Below are 19,138 nucleotides of genomic sequence, written 5' to 3'. Positions count from 1 at the left end.
AGCAGACATTTCAAAAATTACTATCAGAAATGTCTGTCCTTGGGCCACCTGAGTGGCTCAGTCAGTTAAGCATCTGACTCTTGATCCCAGCTCAGGTCTTGATCTTAGGGTTGTGAGTTCAAGTCCTGTGCTGGGTTCTACACTGGGCATGGAGCGTACTTTTAAAAAAAAAAAAAAAGCAAGGGTGCCTGGGTGGCTCAGTCCATTGAGCATCCGACTCTTAGTTCTGGTTCAGGTCATGATCTCAGGGTCATGCCTCCATGCTCCACATGATTAAATAAGATTTAAAATAGATTAAGTAAGCTAGGCTCTGTTCCCACCACAGAACACTGCACAGCTGTTCCAAAAGGTGTGAGGAAGTTCTCTAAGAACTAATAAGGAAAGAATCTCTGGAACACACTGTGAAATCTTTTTAAAAATAATTTGTTAAAGATGTTACCATTGTATAAAAGAGACATATAGATTTATATTTGCTCACATGTCCATGAAGAAACACTAGAAAGACAGAAAAATTTAATTAAAAGTGATTACCTACAGACAGTAAGGGAAACAGAGTAGACAACACATTTCCCAAGGCAGACCTTTTCATATCATTTTGATGTATGAACTATCTGATCACATTACCTATTCAAAAATTAATTACAACAAAACTGGAAGACTTACAATTTTCAATTTCAAAAGCTACTATACAAATCCAAACATATATAGTCAATAAAAGTACAAAGACCATTCAGTGGAGAAGAATAGTTTTTTCAGCAAATGATGATGGAATGGCTGGATATTCACATGCAAAAGAATGAGGTTAGAGCCTTACCTCACACCATATACAAAAACTAACTCAAAAAGTATCAAAGACCTAACTGTATGGGTTAAAACTATAAAGCTCTGAGAAGAAACCATAAGGTTAAAAAAAATTAAAGAAACCATAAGGTTAACCTTCATGACAATGGACTTTGGTAATGGTTTCTTATATATAAAACCAAAAACACAGAAGAAAAAAAAGGATAAAATTGGACTTCATCAGGCGCCTGGGTGGCTCAGTGGGTTGGGCCGCTGCCTTCAGCTCGGGTCATGATCTCAGGGTTCTGGGATTGAGTCCCGCATCAGGCTCTCTGCTCAGCAGGGAGCCTGCTTCCCTATCTCTCTCTCTCTGGCTGCCTCTCCATCTACTTGTGATTTCTCTCTGTCAAATTAATAAATAAAATCTTAAAAAAAAAAAAATTGGACTTCATCAAATTAAAAACTTTTAGGGGTGGGGATGGGTGAAATAGGTGAAGGGGATTAGAGGTACAAACTGTCAGTTATAAAATGAGTAAGTCACAGGGATATAAAGTAAAGCACAGGGTAGTGTATAATACTGCTATAATTCTACATGCGGACAGATGGTAGAAACATTTAATCATTTATAACATACATAACTGTCAAATCGCTATGTTGCACAGCTGAAACTAATATAATATTGTATGTCAACTACACTTCAATAAAAAAAAATTTTAGGGGTGCCTGGTGACTCAGTCAGGGGAGATGAGACTCTAGACCTCTGCATCATGATTTCAAGCCCTATGGTGAGCCCACAAAAAAAGAAAAGGGAAAAAAAAGAATTTTTAAATTTTTGTGCATCAAAGGACATTACCAAGAAAGTGAAAGGACAACCCACAGAATGGGAGAAAATATCTGCAAATCATATAATCATATAACATATATCATCATATAATAAGGGTCTGGTATCTGGAATTTATAAATTATTTACAATTCAACAACAAAAAGACAAAAAACAATTCCATTTTAATTGTGAGCCCCAACTCAAGGCTTGAACTCACAACGCTGAGATTAAGCCCTGAACTGAGATCAACAGTTAGGTGCTTAACTGACTGAGCCACCCAGGTACCCCTCAAACAATTCAATTTTAAAATGAGTGGAGATGTGATGCCTCGGTGGCTCTGCGGGTTAAGCGTCTGCCTTTGGCTCAGGTAATGATCCCAGGGTCCTTGGGCTCTTTGCTTAGCGGGGAGCCTGCTTCTCCTGCCTGCCGCTGCCCCTGCTTATGGTCTCTGTCTCTTTGACAAATAAATCAATAAAATCTTTTTTTAAAAATTAAAAATAAAAATAAAATAATATCAGTGAAGAACTTGAATAGCCATTTCTCCAAAGAAGATACACAAATGGCCAACAAGTACATGAAAAGATGCTCAATATCATTAGCCATTAGGAAAATTACAAAGCAAAACCATCATGCTATACCACTTCACACCCGCTAGGACGGCTATAATCAAAAAATAAATAAAAATTAAAAAGGGAATAACAACTGTGGCAGGATACAGAGAAATGAGAACCCTCACTGCCAGTGGGACTGTAAAAAGTCACTATGGAAAAGAATCTGGTGTACCTCAGTAAGTTAAATGGAATTATCATACGATCCAGCAATTCCACTCGTGAGTATATAACCAAAAGAAATGAAAACAGGTGCTCAAACAAAAACTTGTCCACACGTGTTTAGGGCAGCCCTATGCACAATAGCTGAAAGGTTGGGAACAAGCCAAGTGTCCATCAAAGAATTCATAGAAAAACAAAATGTGACATATTCACGCAATGGGATATTCTTTGTATACGGCACTGAAGTACTGATGATATGCTACAATGTATGTATGTATGCACACTGTATGTTCAAAAGATGAACCTTGAATACATTATGCTAAGTCAAAGAAGCCAGACACAAAAGGCTGCATATTGATTGTATGGTTCCACTTACATTAAATATCCAGATGAAGCAAATCCATAGAGACCAAAAGCAGATTCCTGGTTACCAGAGCTAAGGGTAGGGGAGAAGGGAAAGCAGCTGCTTAATGGGCATAGGGTTTCCTTTCGGGGTAATGAAAATGCTTTGAAACTAGACAGTGGTGATGGTTAGACAACACTGTGAGTACATAATTACTAAACTCTATACTTTAAAATGGTTTATTTTATGTTACATAAAAAAGGTGTTTATTTTACCACAATAAAAAATAAGTCAATTTTAGAAAGAATAAATACTGAGAATAAAAAATAAGCTACTGACTTAAAACTCAAATGACAGGCTCAACTCCAAACTGGACCTGGTCAAAGAAAAAAATTAGTAAAATGGAAGATCCCCTAAGGGCACACCAAAGAAAGAAAAAGCAATTGAGACACAATGCCATGTACCCTATTATTTAATACACCCTTTGTTTGAAGAAAATATAGAGAGCCAAATATTTTATCAATAATTTATCAATATTTCTGAATTTGCAGACCCCAAAACAATACAATTTTAAATTTGCCCTACTTCCACTGAGAGATTCAGACTCTTCCTTTCATCCTGGGTTATTTCATGTCCTCAGATTATGACAACAGTGAGTTTCTTCACAACTGTACCTTCATCTTCTTTTTTAAAAATGGCCTTCATGTCGTCAAACTGAGCTGCAATCACAGACTCTACTGGGCAAGAAAAAGAGGCTGACCCCACAATTCACAAGTGGAGTATGAAGGAACTCAGAAAATGAGATAAAAGGGTTTGAAGGAGAATAAAGACAGGAGGGAGAAAGAGCCAGGGAGGAAGCAAATGGATGAAACAGTAAAGCCACCAAAAGGAGCCTGTCCTCATCTCCCTGGGCCCAGGGGCACTTGTCACACAAAATAACTACGGTGTGCCGCTCTGCCATTAACACAGGATACTGGTGACCACATCTGTGACACTATGTATAATGTGGCTCCAAACAGTTAGATAGGGAAAGGAGAACTGGCAAAAAGTATGCTATTGTTCACCTTGGCAATCAACTAAGCAAATCAAGGAATCACAAAAAGCTAGGATCTAAACACAAAAATGGACTAAGGAGCCTGGCTGGCTCAGTCAATGGGGCATGTGACTCTTGATATTGGGGATATAGGTCCAAGCTTCAAGTTGGGGGCAGAGATTACTTAAAAACAAAATCTTTTAAAAGAAACAAAAACATGGTGAGTGCTATGAGTGGTGTAAGACTGATGAATCACAGACCTGTACCCCTGAAACAAAAAATACATTATATGTTAATAAAAAATAAAAAAATAAGAAAACAAAAAATAAAAACAAATAAATAATGAAAGAAACAAAAGCAAAAATAGATATAGTTTGCCATTTAAGCTAAACGAAGCTAAACGAAGGTAAACTAGTCACAGAGATGACATAGTTAGTGTAAGTCTAAGACCTAAAGAGACAGGCAGAAATAAAGGAAGCTGAAGAGAATGAATGGAAAGGAAGGAGAAAACTAACAGAAAACTAACTTTTTGGCCAAGATCAGTCACACATCTGCATCAGATTTCATGAAAGCCATCGGCCTATATCACAGTCCACCAGCCTTGCCATTTATCAACAATGAAGATGTGCTCTCATGCTGTGATTTCCGAAATTTACATTAACAATAATGCCTCTGGCATCACACCCTTGCTGAACTATATAAAAGGCTTCCGCTGAAAGCTCACTCAGGCTGCTAACATGCTTTATGTAATAAAAAGAGTAGGATATTAAACAAATCCATAAAAATTAAACACTAACCACAAAGCAAATACTGGATGTGGGCTTCCTCCTCCCGGCGCCTTCTCTTTGTGAACAAACCTGTAGGAGCCCTGGACGTAATGGATGTCCCACGGAGTGAACAAAGCTGAGGCAATCAGAGAGCTGCTGCTCTCCTGAAATGTCTTTCCACATTGGTCTAGCTCTTTGCCGCCCACGAGAGATCAGAGCCCACAGGGAATACACAGGTAGCTCTTTTTAATATCATGGCAGCTTCTGATTTGCTCAACAAAGCCAACAGGTGATTGCTTCCCTGGGCCCATTACAAATGGCTCAGTGTTGGAACAAGAAGCTGGAGAGCGGAGATCTCTCTCTCTCAACTATTTCATTTTGGTTTAACATTTACTTTTTCCTACCTATAAAAGCAATGCATGTTTAATACTCAATTTTGACAGCATGTAATGCCTCCCACTGAACACTACTTTTCCATGCTCTTTCTGAAGGATGGCGATTCCCAATGGGCTGCCAAGGGCCACATCTGGACCCAGTTTCCTGGGCCCACTCAGTCTGGGTGTCCAATAAAGCACCCTTAACCTCTAGTTCATTCTGCAGTAGAGGGCAAAAACTGAATATACGCACTGGGTTTTCCCCCTAAATCAATTATCAGAAAAAGAGCCAGAGAACAGGAAAAACCCTTTGAGAACACCACTGTTACAAGCTACGCAGGATTAAAGATGGTCACAAACTCTGACATCCCTTCCACTATAAAGTGGGTCTGCATCCCTCCCATGGAAGCTGTGTGACTACTCTGTCCAATAGCATATGGCAGAAGTGATACTATACCCCCCTCCAGGCCTGGCCTCAAGGGCTGGCACTCTCATTTCCTGTCTCGTGAAACACCTGGTCTTGGACTGCTCACTGTGGGAGAAGCCAGCCACAATGTCAGAAATCAGGTTACCCTCAGACCGCCAGACTGTAAGAAGACCAAGTGATGGCGAGAGACCCTGGGGAATAAGATGAGATGGGAAAGAGGGGCGGAGCGAAATATGCACAGGCCATCTCAGAAGTAGATCCTCCAGCTCCAGCCAACACCATAGCACTCAGAGACAAGCACCCAGCCAAGCCCCTCTTAGATTCCTGACCCACAAAACTGAGGAAGACAGAAGGGTTATTTTTAAGCCACTGAGTTTTGGGGTAATATTTTATGCAGCAATAGTGAACAGCAGCGTAAGACAAGGTAGGCAAGTTCTTGAGAAGAGGAAATACTCTCACAAGGCCTAAGTGTCACTGGACCAGAGTGGGGAGGGGTGCCATGGCAGAAGCAAAGCCCGAGAGTTCCAAACAAACTACATCCAAACAGGTCAAGGGTGCTGAGAATTCTGGTCATGATAGTACGGTGGGTCAACTTGGCTTCAAGTACCAAGTAAAGGCCAACTGGGGCAGAAAGGGCCTCAAAGAGCCATTTGGGGGTATTATGCCATTTGCTCCTGCCTCCCAGGTAACCAGAAAAGGGAGACCCACATTAACTGCACACACATCATATGACAGTCCCCTCACCATCCCCACTACTAGAAAGGCAGTTCTGCTAGGACCACCTACTCCCCTTGACCACACCCCTTCTATTAATCCCACTGCCAAGAGCCACCAACAGAGCAAGTCAAGGACACACAAGTGGCACTTTCAGGTAGCCCTTCCAGAAGGCATTTCTCCCATCCCCCTTCCCAACAGCCTCAGACTTTCACTGTGGCTCCAGGTGGTTCCCAGGAGGTCAACTCCATACTCTACGAAACACATAACCCAAACTGAGTCACGCAGTCCATCCCATATTGGTTTAAGGGTGGCCATGGGACCTAAGCTGGCCCAATCAAAGTGACCTTCAGGACTTCTGCTTGAAATGCAGAGACAAAGACTTACTGTCCTTCCTGGGATGGTGAACTGTGAAGACTGTAACCATCATGACCATCCTGCAGAAGGCCTGCCTGAGGACAAGGCTGAAACGCACAGGGGAAAGCAGGACTCAGAGAATTCCAAAGAGACAGTCAAAACAGTGATGACAGAGGGAATCCAGCCCAAGCTGACCCTGAACTCATCATACCTTCACATTCTTCAGTCATAAAGCAATAAGGTCTAGTTCACTAAAGACAGTTGAGGTGGGCTGGGCCTAAGGGAAAGAGCTGCAGCTAGTGAGGAAAAGCATGAAAGGTGGGGCAGGAAGGGAAGAGAGACAGGGAATAAAGGGGACAATCTTCCTGATACTCAATCCTTAACAACAAGTTAAGAGAAATAAACTAAATATAAATTTAAAATAAAGTTCCAGTCATTAAAGAGGAAAGGAGTGGGGCACCTGGGTGGCTCAGTGGGTTAAGGCTCTGCCTTTGGCTCAGGTCATGATCCCAGGGGGTCCTGGGATGGAGCCCCACATTGGGCTCTCTGCTCAGCAGGGAGCCTGCTTCCCTCTCTCTCTGCCTGCCTCTCTGCCTACTTGTGATCTCTCTGTGTCAAATAAATAAATAAAATATTTTTTTTAAATAAAGAGCAAAGGAGTAAAAATAAATGCAAAGTCTAATTAAAGTCAATAGCCAAGACATGGAAGCAACCTAAGTGTCCACTGACAGATGAATGCATAAAGAAGACGTGGTGTATTAGACACAACAGAATACTATTCAGCCAATAAAAATAAAGAAGAAGGAGGAGGAGGAGGAGGAGGAGGACATCCTGCCATTTTCAAGGACACGGGTGGACCTTAAGGGCTTTCAGACAGACAGAGAAAGACAAATACTACACAATCTCACATATATGCAGAATCTAAAAAACCTATCTCATTGATTCAGAGCACAGGTTGGTGGTTGCCAGAGGCAGGGGGTGGAAGGTGGGTGAAATGGGTAAAGGTGGCCAAAAGGTTCAAACCTCCAGTTGTAAGATAAATAAATTCTGGCTTATGGTATGCCATAGTGACCAAAGTTAACAATATTGTATCACAAATTTGAAAGTTTCTGGGAGAGGAGATCTTACAAGTTCTCATCACAAGAAAAATAAACTGTTACTATGTGAGGTAAGGAACTAACTGAATTTAGCATTGTGATCATTTCACAATATACCAATGTATCAAATCATCATGCTGTACAGCTAAAACTAATAGGGTGTTCCATGTCAATTGCAATATAAAACTAGAAAAAAAACATTTTAAATTTTTTTCAAAAAGGAAATTAAACTACTTTAAGTCTTAAAATTGCCAAAGTGGCCACAAGAACCCTAAAATAAAGAAAACGTATTTATTAGCAGTTGGTTTGTGTTCCATCATCCTTTCCACTCTCAGAGGGCGTTCCAAACTGGAGTGGAAACCAAAAACCCAAAATTAAGCAAAACACAGCAAGCCTGTAAAACATGCTCTCTGCTTCCCATTCTACTGAAGACCATAAAAGAGATAAAAAGCTGCAAGAGCAAGAGAGGCACTGTTGTCCCACTTAAGTGTTTCTCAAAGTCCAAAGGATTTGGAAATAAATTTTGATTAAAACTCTTTGCATAAATCACATCAATTTTTATCAAAACGATCAGATGTATCATATCCCCACGAACTTAAATTGTGGTCCATTATAAAATTGTAGTGTTTATAGTACATTGCTTCAGGCACTTCAGAGAATTATCTGGATAAAATACACACCACTTCAAAAAGTAAAAGGAACACAAAACACCTAATAATACACAAAACACTCCTCTTTAAGGACTCAGATGAAAGCTGTTTTGTTTTCACTTGAGCATTCTTTAACAACCACTAGTGTTCTCCCATTTAAAGTGCCTTTATTTACATTTTTATAATATTCCTTGTGCTCATCCTTTCAAGGGGCTTCTAAAATATGTCTGAGATTACTCAGAAATGGGATGATTCTACCAATACCAAGCACAAAAGACAATGATGACAGCATTTAATCTTCAGCTCAGCAAAGAGAAATAATCATTTAGAGGACCTGACTTAATTACTAATTTTGGGACGAAACATTTTTGCAACAATGCCATACCAAAGAATCCTGATGGACACAGGGTGGGAAAAAGTACTGGAGACATCCATGACCAGATTATGAATGGATCTCTAAACTTGGATTATTTCCAGAAGAGGCAAATACATTCTACTCTACCAGGACCCAAGGAGAGAGTGGGATTTGATTTAAGGCAGGGGTATCCTCATCATGGCAAAGGGACACTTCACACAGCTAAGAGGAGAATTAAGAGAAGAAAAAATATTGAAGAGAGACAGGAATATCACTCTTCTAAAAAGTGAATCTGGGACACCTGGGTGGCTCAGTTGGTTAAGCAGCTGCCTTCGGCTCAGGTCATGATCCCCAGCGTCCTGGGATCGAGTCCCACATCGGGCTGCTTGCTCAGCAGGGAGCCTGCTTCTCCCTCTGCCTCTGCCTGCTTCTCTGCCTGTGCTCACTCTCTCTCCCTCTCTCTCTGACAGATAAATAAATAAAATCTTTAAAAAAAAAAAAAAGTGAATCTAATAAGCTGACAATCCTCAATGTGGGGCTTTGCTACAGAGCTTCAAAATCAGGCAGTAACTTCTAATCCTTAAGGTTGAAAATAGGTTCAATAAATAAGGGACCAAGCTTTGTCTCTTCCAGAGAAAGTCAAAGTATAGGAGATAATATAGAGTTAACTATTAACAACTCTTAGACTCTACAAAAGGGTATGATGGCAACAAAAGAAACTGCAGTTAGATACTGAGACATTCTACTAAGAAAAGTCTCACATTGAGATGTATTACCAAAGAAGGCTAAACATTCTAACAGCTTTGAAATAAAAGGCAAAACATGGGACGCCTGGGTGGCTCAGTTGGTTACGCAGCTGCCTTCGGCTCAGGTCATGATCCCAGCATCCTGGGATCGAGTCCCGCATCAGGCTCCTTGCTCAGCAGGGAGCCCGCTTCTCCCTCTGCCTCTGCCTGCCATTCTGTCTGCCTGTGCTCGGTCTCTCCCTCTCTCTCTCTGATAAATAAATAAAATCTTTAAAAAAAAAAAAAAAAAAAAGGCAAAACATGATGGTATTAAATGCAATCTTCCCTCCCCACCCCGCCGAAACCTGAAAACAGAATATGAATGCCCCCTTAAACAGACTCATAAGTTCAGATTTACAATTCTCTCATAAAACAGGACCACTATTCCAAGGCTTTTTTCTAGACTAAGCCTCAGTCAAATTAGGTTGGCTTTCCCACCAATAAGCAGTTAAGCAAAGACCTATACCTTCACTGTCCAATATGACAACCATTAAGCAAACACAAGGGTATTAGGTATGTGAAGTGTTCCTGGTCCAAACTGAGATGGGCTGTATGTATAAATTACACACCAAGATTTAGAAAACCTTAGCACTGGGGCGCCTGGGTGGCTCAGTGGGTTAAAGCCTCTGCCTTCAGCTCAGGTCATGATCCCAGGGTTCTGGGATCAAGCCCCACATTGGGCTCTCTGCTCAGCGGGGTGCCTGCTTCCTCCTCTCTCTCTGCCTGCCTTTCTGCCTACCTGTGATCTCTGCCTATCAAATAAATAAATAAAATCTTTAAAAAAAAAAAAGAAAGAAAGAAAGAAAACCTTAGCACCAAAAAGGAATGAAAATTATCTCAACTTTTTATATTGATTGTGAGGTAAAATCGTACTATTGTGGATATATTTGGGTTGAATAAAATGTGTTTTTTGTGTTTTTTTTGTTTTTTTTAAAGATTTTTATTTATTTATTTGACAGACAGAGATCACAAGCAGGCAGAGAGGCAGGCAGAGAGAGAGAGAGAGAGGAGGAAGCAGGCTCCCTGTTGGCAGAGAGCCCGATGCGGGGCTCGATCCCAGGATCCTGAGATCATGACCTGAGCTGAAGGCAGAGGCTTTAACCCACTAAGCCACCCAGGCGCCCCTAAAATGTGCTTTTAAAATTAATTTTACCTGTTTCTTTTTACTTTTTTTTTAATATGGCTATAAGAAATTAAAAATGACACCTGGCTCACATTTGTGGCTTACCCTGTATTCTCTGTCGGACATGATAAGCAAGCAAAATAAAACACCACTGTATCAAACATTGCTAAACATTTCACATGTGAACAGAAAAAAGAAGAAGGATAAACAGTACCAGGGGCCTTTAGAGGACTCCGATTCCGACCACAGCAGAAGAAAGCAGCCACTCTGCTGTTTCAAGGAAATAATAAGCACAAACAACAAACTTTCTGGACAAGGAAATACTATAATTGCAGATTCCTTTTCCCCCTTCTGGACGTGTCCCAGAGACCCTCCTCTTGGGCGGGCTCACCCTCTTGCCTACCTTTGATGAGCTCCGGCCTGTATGTCTTCCGCAGCTGCTCCAGGAAGCTGTTGTAGAAGCTCTCTGCCTGCTCTGTGGGCATTGCCAGATGAAAGTCAGGCTTGTTGCCCTTGAGGACGCACTGGAGGGTGAACTGGCTGATGCAGAGCACCTCGTACTGTTTGTCCATCACACTCTTTGACCAGTGTTTCCCACTCTCATCCTCAAACACACGCAGGTTCAAAATCTTTCTGACCCTACGAGGAAAACAGTAGGGAGAGCTACCTGAAGAATCGTTAAGCACCCCCAACGCACTCCATACTTCCAAAGTGTCACCAGCATCCTGTCGAATAAGGACATAATGCTGACATAATATTATACGTAATACATATATGTAAGGACATAAGGAGAAAGTTATTTGGGCCCTGGGCAAGTAACTTATCCACTCTAGGCCTCAGTTTCCTCACCTATAACATGAGATAGTAACAGACCTACATCACAGGGCTGTTTCAGGATTCCTTTTTCTTTTCTTTTTTTTTTTTTTTTTGGCCAGTCCCCCCAGCAGCTACCCATGGGAACCAGAGCTAAGAACAAACACTCACTAACTGCTCCTTCCGGTTGGTGGAAGTGTCAAGACAGGGACCCAATTCTAATTTCTTTTATGGAAGAATTCAGTCTTTACACTGGAATAAACAATACCCCATCTTTACACCCTTTCTTTGAGCTACTCAAAATGAACCGCTGGGCAAACACCCTGGAGAAAACTCAAGGTTACTGCAAATATGCAAAAAGTCCTGGCAGTAGCCTCCCTGACAACTGTGTTACATGCCTCTTGAGCCCCAGGAGGGCCTTTCTTATAAATGTGGATGACAAAGAGCAGCCACTTTGGCAAGGAAGAGGACCAGGGAACATTTAGTCCTTAGCAGGAATTAAGTTCCAAGTCTGATTCCAACCTACTACAAAGGGACCGTGGGTGGAATTATACCCAGGTATGGGCACCAACAGGCAGAATAAACAGATCTACATACATCCGAAGCAAATGTGCCATGAGGTGCTGGGGGGAGGCGGCCTGTACTTAGAGAGCCAGTCAGGAAATAGCAATGACAAACTCCCCCATCCCAGTAAAAACAGCACCAGCTTCCGAGTCAGGGAGCCTAGAATCTAAAGTGAATTCAGGCTTTTTGCTACACAGGCGTTCATGATCTTAGGCAAATAATTTAACTGTCTGAGCTCCAGATGCTACGCATACAATGGACAACTGAGCATTTTTTAAATGCATAAATGGTGCCCAGATCATACTGCTCAAACTGGAAAGAGAAATCATTCATAAGAAAAGTTCAGTTCTGCATTAAGAGAATGGTTTGGGATAAAGGAACAAATAGGGACCAAGGCTGCAGGATTCCAGCTCTGCTACTAACTTAGGGGGTGTCACCTGACAAATTAGTCTTCCTCAGTCTCCACATCTGAAACATGGAGATAACCCTATTACACCAATGGGACACAGATAAAAGAAGCTCACTTCATAGGAATAAAATACTATCAAAGTTCCAGGGTACATGGGGCACCTGGGTAGCTCAGTGGGTTAAGCCTCCGCCTTCAGCTCAGGTCTTGGTCTGATGGTCCTGGGATGGAGCCCCACAAGCCCCGCATCAGGCTCGCTGCTCTGCAGGGAGCCTACCTGCTTCCCTCTCTCCTTCTGCCTGCCTCTCTGCCTACTTGTGATCTCTCTCTCTGTCAAATAAATGAATAAAATTAAAAAAAAAAAAAAGTTCCAGTGAATGTTTATATATAATTTAGAAAGATCAGTACATAGGCAGGTAGACAGAAATATAGAAATGGAACCATTACACATCCCATTCAGATAGCAATGACTTCAAAATGCGCCTCTTACATGTGTTCCACTTCCTTTTGTGTATCTTCCAGAGAAATACCCAGCAACACACAGATGCCCCGTCCAATAGCACTTATTTGCTCTCCTCCAACTAGAAAGGAAACAAAAAGTTAAAAAGACTCAGAACCAAACAGGTGCCATGACACACTTTTAAGTAACCAGAGGAATGTTTAAATATCACACGTACTTCTTATAACTTCTTTGATAAAGTTAGTAGGTACTCAAAAATGTGTTTCATAGGGGTGCCTGGGTGGCACCCAGAGTCCTAGAATCAAAACCCACATCAGGCTCCCTGCTCAGCAGAGAGTCTGCTTCTCCCTGTGCCCCTCACCAACCCCGCTCATGTTCTCATCTCTTGAGCTCTCTCTCTCTCTAATAAACAAGTAAACAAATAAAATTTTAAAGGAATTTTTTAAAAAATGAGTTCCATAAATGCAGTGAGATAATCAAGATTTATGTCCGTTCTGATTTTTTTAAAGATTTTCTTTATTTATTTAAGAGAGAGAGAATGAAAGAGAGAGAGCACAAGATGGGTAGGGTCAGAGGGAGAAGCAGACTCCCCACCAAGCAGGGAACCGAAGGCAGTAGCTTAACCAGCTGAGTCACCCAGATACCCCATTCTGATGTTTTTATCTGGAATGAATGAGTTCTTAAATGAACAACCACTAAGCCAAATTTTAGGACCATATTTTTATCTGTAATACCATGGGAAAGATACCTTAAACTTTCCATGGCAGAATATGCCCATCTGTAAAAACAGAACAGAGATTTCCTCCCAAGAGAATCCAGCTTTAATTAATTATTAATCCAGTATTAATTCTCTGAAAGGAGATACCTTCTTTTCTTGGGAATCAGCAAATATGGTAACACAATATAGAGGCAACACAAAATAACAGACATTTATGTCAGAAAAATAAATAATTTTTCGACTTACTATAAAGAGATAAATACACTGTACATAAAAACCATAGTATAAAAGGTAAGCTTCGGGGCACCTGGGTGGCTCAGTCAATACAGCGGCTGCCTTCAGCTCAGGTCATGATCTCAGGGTCCTGGAATCAAGCCCCGTACCAGGCTTCCTGCTCAGCAAGGAGCCTGCTTCTCCCTCTCCCTCTGCCTGCTGCTCCCCGTGCTTGTGTGCTCTCTCTCTCTCGGTCAAATAAATAAATTAAATAAAATTTAAAAAAAAGAAACATTAGAAAATAATAATAATAAATAAAAAATAAATGAATAAAAGCTAAGCTTCAAGGTGCCTGAGTGGTGCAGTCAGTCAACATGGGACTTTTGGTTTTGGCTTGGGTCATGATCTTGGGGTCATGGGATCAAACCCTGTGCCAGGCTCCAGAGCTCGAGACTCTCTCTCCCTCTTCCTCTGCCCCCTCTCCACTTCTCTAAAATAAATAAATAAATTTTTTTAAATAAGAAAATAATTAAATAAATACGACTTAACCTTCAAGTCAGCAAACTTCTATTATTTCCCAGTTTGGTACTAAACTTTGTATTCTAAGCCAATGACCTCCAAATCCCTTTCAATCATGCATCTCACCCACAAATAAACAGATCTGTGAATATATATTCCAAGCATTTGTGTATGTACTTATAGTCAAATGTACACTTCACTACTATGATGCAGTATCTCAGTGCTAGCACAGTTCTTAGGCCAAGATCCATTGTTATGACGGTGAACCCAAATCCATACTTCAAATGTTAAATCTTTATAACTTTCAAAATTTTTGGCCACCTTTTTAACTTTTTTGAAAGATTGTATTTATTTATTTGAGACAGAAAGAATATAGAGGGAGAGTAAAAGAGAGAAGCATACTCCCAGCTAAGCAGGGAGCCCAATGCAGGCCTCAATCCCTGGACCCTGAGATCATGACCTGAGCCGAAGGCAGACACCAAACTCACTGAGCCACTTAGGTGTCCAATTTTTGGCCAACTTTTTCCCAACTCTCATTAGATTATTGACGTCTTGGGCGCCTGGGTGGCTCAGTGGGTTAAGCCACTGCCTTCGGCTCAGGTCATGATCTCAGGGTCCTGGGATCGAGTCCCGCATCGGGCTCTCTGCTCAGCAGGGAGCCTGCTTCCTCCTCTCTCTCTCTGCCTGCCTCTCTAACTACTTATAATCTCTCTCTGTCAAATAAATAAATAAAATCTTTAAAAAAAAAAAAGATTATTGACGTCTTGTTATTTACCATCTATTAGCCTAATGTTCCAATCAGGAGAAGGGTAGACTCTGACATTCTCCTGTTTGCTTCTGCTGGATAATATTATCTATAAATATACCTGACAAGGCATCATAGACTGAAAAGTGTTGTCATATCTTGCAAGCTAAGGAAAGAATGAGAAACCCCCCTCTTCCTTCACCTGACAAGGGACCACCTGACATGCAGACCCCAGGGGAGTATCAGCATCAACACATTCCAACGCAAATATCAGTAAAACTTAACTTCTCTTCTTTCTATGCAAAAAAGTATTTTCTTCTGCACTGCTTTGCTTATAATGGACTATGAGTGATTTACAGTCCTTTGAGCCAATGACTCAGAAGCTGAAACAGAAATAATCTATCCTGAAATAACCAGTAAACAACTGGGGTGGTTGGCTTGTTTGTGTTGCTTTAGAAAAAGCTTCTGGCTTTTTTTGTTCTTTAAAGAAGTCATTATTTTCTTATAATATCAATAATATATTTTTTTAATTTTCCCCAGTTATGTTTTAAAAGCTTAAATATAATGGTTATTCAGTTATAGCCACCATTAAATTAATGCAGAAGCATTACAGAAAATTTAGAAAATATAAGAAACAGGAAGGAAAAAAAGAACACCAAAGACAAGCACTTTGATATTACAATCATTTCCTTTTTTTTTAATTTTTTTAAAAAGATTTTACTCATTTATTTGTCAGAGAGAGAGCACAAGCAGGGGGAGAGGCAGACAGAGGGAGAAGCAGGCTCCCCACTGAGCAGTGAGCCCAATGCAGGGCTCAATCCCAGGACCCTGGAATCATGACCAGAGCCAAAGGTAGATGCTTAACCAACTGCGCCACCCAGGAACCCCTCAATGATTTCCTTTTGATATTTTCTCTATCCATAGGTTTTACTCCATATTTGTTTTCAAATACTGTAATAATATTGTATATAAATTTTTGTGTCCCACCTTTTAACAGTGCATAAGGATTTTTTCCATGTTATAAGCTTTTCCTAAACATCTTTTAATAGTGACATCCCATCAAGTGGAATATTTACATTCTATCCACTGGACCAACTAACCATCCCATTTGCCTAGATATATGGTTTGTTTCAAAATTCTCACTTCAATAAATAACACTGTGGGGGAAACCTCTGTATACTAAACTTTAGACTTTACATTTTAGAGCAGTCTTAAGTTCACAACAAAACTGAGCAAAGATACAGATTCAGGGTGCCTGGGTGGCTCAGTCAGTTCAGTGTCCAACTCTTGATTTCTGCTCAGGTCATGATCTCAGGGTCATGAGATCAAGCCTTGCATCTGGCTCTGGCCTGGTCATGGAGCCTGCTTAAGATTCTCTCTCTCCCTCTCCCTCTGCTCCACAACCCCTCTTTTAAAAAAAGAAAAAGGTACTATACTCACTGCCTCCATACATCCATCACTTCCCCATTGTCAACACCCCCCACCACAAGGGTGCATTTGTTAAAACTGATGAACCTGCACTGACACATCATTATCACGCAAAGTCCATAGTTTACATTAGGGTTCACTCTTTGCGTTGCACATTCCATAGATTTGGACAAATATACATTAATAGGTATCCACCACTACAGTATCATACAGAGTAGTAATTTCACTGCTCTAAGATCCTCCCTGCTCTGGCTATTCATCCCTCTAAATCTTTTCTGAAATAGATTCTAAAAAGTAGAATCACAATTCAAAGTGATTCAAATCACTACCTGAAGAGTTTCATGCTTCTCCCTCTCCCTCAGCCACTCTCTCATGCTCTCCCTCTCTCTCTCAAATAAATAAAATTTTTAAAAATATTTTTTAAAGGGGGGGGGCGCCTGGGTGGCTCAGTCAGTTAAGCATCTGCCTTTGGCTCAGGTCATGGTCCCAGAGGGGAATCCTTGCTCAGCCGGGAGCCTGCTTCTCCCTCTCCCTCTGCCTCTTTGATCCTCTCTCAATCTCTAATAAATAAATAAATAAATTTTTAAAAAATTTTTGAAGAGTTTCAACATTTTTATAATCTATTACTGTCTTAATAAGAAACAAATTATGCCCCAAAGTCTATCTATAACATAGTCTCCTCTCCTATTTTGGAGTAGTTTTCCTTCCCCCTCCAGGGACAAGTAGAAGAACTAGGAGACCCAAAGGGTTCTTTTATTATTGACAAATTAATTTCCAAGGGGAAAAAAAAAACTTGAAAATCACCATTTTAGACAACAGATCACAGGGCTAGAAAAGACCTGAGATATTCGGTCAATTTCCCATGCACACTGGCATCACCACTGACCTCTACTTCAAGAAGAATTCACAACCTCTCAAATTAACTCATTCAAGCCCATTTTAGATCCCCTTCCCAACATTACATGATTCTATTCAGATTTTAGCTGCTGAAGCTGAATGATAGGACATGAGAGCTACCACACTTTGCCGCCTGAGTAACCAAATGAACATGTTCAAAATATTCCATAATAACGGTTTTAAAATTATCACAATAACCACGCTAAGACATCAAAATGTACTTGACCAATCTCATTGAGTCTGCCACATACTAAGATATGACTCCTATATCCTCTGTCCCAACCATAAAATTGAAAGTGACATTTTAAAACCCCCATAATAAAATGCCATTCGTGTACAACACGTTTCAGTGAAGCCAGTCACATTCTAAAGAAATCGGAAAATCTTTCCACTACAGTTCAGCTAGAAGGCCTAGCTAACCTGAAGTTCCCTCCAGGAGTGAGAGAGAATTCCATTTTATTTAACAACCTCCCACAATTAATATATCAGATCAGCAGAATGAAGAGTGCAAGAGATTAGAACTTAATTTCCTCAAAGTTCACTCACTGATGATCTGATATATTGAGAACATGTATTTTGTGAGATTTGCTGAATAGTTTGAAAGATTTTAATTTGCTATTTAAATTGGGTGCTTTTAGTTAAAAAACAGCAAACCTGAAAACAATACTATAAGTATGGGGAAAAAAAAAAAACAGAAGACTAGAATAAAATCTAGTATTAGTCATTAAAAAAAAATTTTAACATCTTTTTATCTTGGTTTGAGTTTTTAAAACGACTACCTTATACACATTAATCATCTGAATCTCTGATGTTCAAACTAGACTACAGTGATCCAGTAATGACAAATGGCTGGGTGGCCTGGTCCCACAAGAAACTGGTGGCAAACAGAAATAATGGATCCAGAATTCTTTAGATTCTGACCCTACCCCTGTAGGGTTAGAGAAGTGAGAGAAGTGTCCTGGGGGCGGGGATCATTCTGTATCGAGTCTGGGCGGTCACGTGGGTGTGCACAACTGTCAGAACTCATCCATATGAACAACTCTTCATATCTGTTCATTTTATTGGCAGTCAAGCTCCATAAAAATTGGGACCCGTAGACAATGGGCAAAAATGGGAAATTTAAAATAGAACGTTGTAAGGGGCGGATGGTGGTGTCCTTGCTGGGGAAATGCTGCCTACGTGCTGTCTGTGGAACACTCCACCGAAGAACGGGCCATGGGGATGTTCAGAGGTTCTGCCATCCGGTACTCGGAACCAAAAACAAAAAACAAAACAAGACAATGCAAAACAAAAACAACACGATAATAAGCCGCGTTTATCATGAACCCAAAGAAGAACCCTGCAGCCAGGGCCGCGCCAGGGCCCGCGGGGCACGTGGACTGCTCCGTGGCCGAGGCGGCGCCTGGAGCCAACCCGGAGACTCCCGGCTGCGGGGGCGAGTTCGCCAGGGCCCGCAGCGGCTGCAGCTGCCTCGGGGACGGCGCGGGGGAACCCTCGCGGGGGCGGCCGGGGACTGCCGGGCGCGGGGTCAGGGGTGGCTCCTCCCGGGCCCGACCCCGGCCCCGCCCGACTGACCTGTGACGCTGGCCCGGGTGACGCGCTGCACCACGGCTTTCATGGCGGCTGCTGGGGCGAGCGGGGCGACGCCGCGCTCCTTCCGGCCTCGCTACTCTGCAGGCGGCTCGACGGCCGGCGCCCTCTGCGGGTGACACCAGGAAGCGCGCAGAACAGCCCGGTCCGTCCCGGTTGGCGGCGACACGCCCACGTCGGCCACGCCCATTCACAGGTCGGCCCCGCCCACGTCGGTCACGCCCACCTGGTGATAGGTCCCGCCCCGCCCTTGGTCCTGCCCCAGCCACAGGTGGGCCCAGCCCCCCACCGGATCCCGAAATCCCCGCGGGATCCCCAGCTCCTATACAGATTCAGCCCCTGCCCAAGCGGCAGCTGTGTTACATTCCCGACCTAAAAGCCCATCAT

General features: G+C 41.8%; 1 protein-coding gene across 4 annotated transcripts in view; it reads right to left on the bottom strand.

The window, feature by feature from the left end:
* The window catches only part of DTD1 (D-aminoacyl-tRNA deacylase 1), a 170,278-nt gene extending 151,357 nt beyond the window's left edge, over positions 1 to 18,921 (bottom strand). The window contains exons 1-3 of one of the 4 annotated variants that reach the window (XM_045078450.1): positions 18,737 to 18,921; positions 12,672 to 12,762; positions 10,802 to 11,037 (exon numbers count right to left, since the gene is read on the bottom strand). In XM_045078450.1, coding sequence (XP_044934385.1) covers positions 10,802 to 11,037; positions 12,672 to 12,762; positions 18,737 to 18,779 — 370 coding nt within the window. In that variant the 5' untranslated portion in view covers positions 18,780 to 18,921. The remainder of the gene's footprint in view (positions 1 to 10,801; positions 11,038 to 12,671; positions 12,763 to 18,736) is intronic. The other 3 variants (XM_013057065.2, XM_004754151.3, XM_004754150.3) reach the window with 3 other exon arrangements.
* Positions 18,922 to 19,138: the final 217 nt, after the last annotated feature.

This window comes from Mustela putorius, unplaced genomic scaffold (genome assembly GCF_011764305.1).
Source record: "Mustela putorius furo isolate JIRA1106 unplaced genomic scaffold, ASM1176430v1.1 tig00000253_pilon_pilon_pilon, whole genome shotgun sequence".
Classification (NCBI taxonomy): Eukaryota; Metazoa; Chordata; class Mammalia; order Carnivora; family Mustelidae; genus Mustela; species Mustela putorius.
Note: the sequence above shows the minus strand (reverse complement) of the source record. Positions and strands in the feature narration are given on the sequence as shown.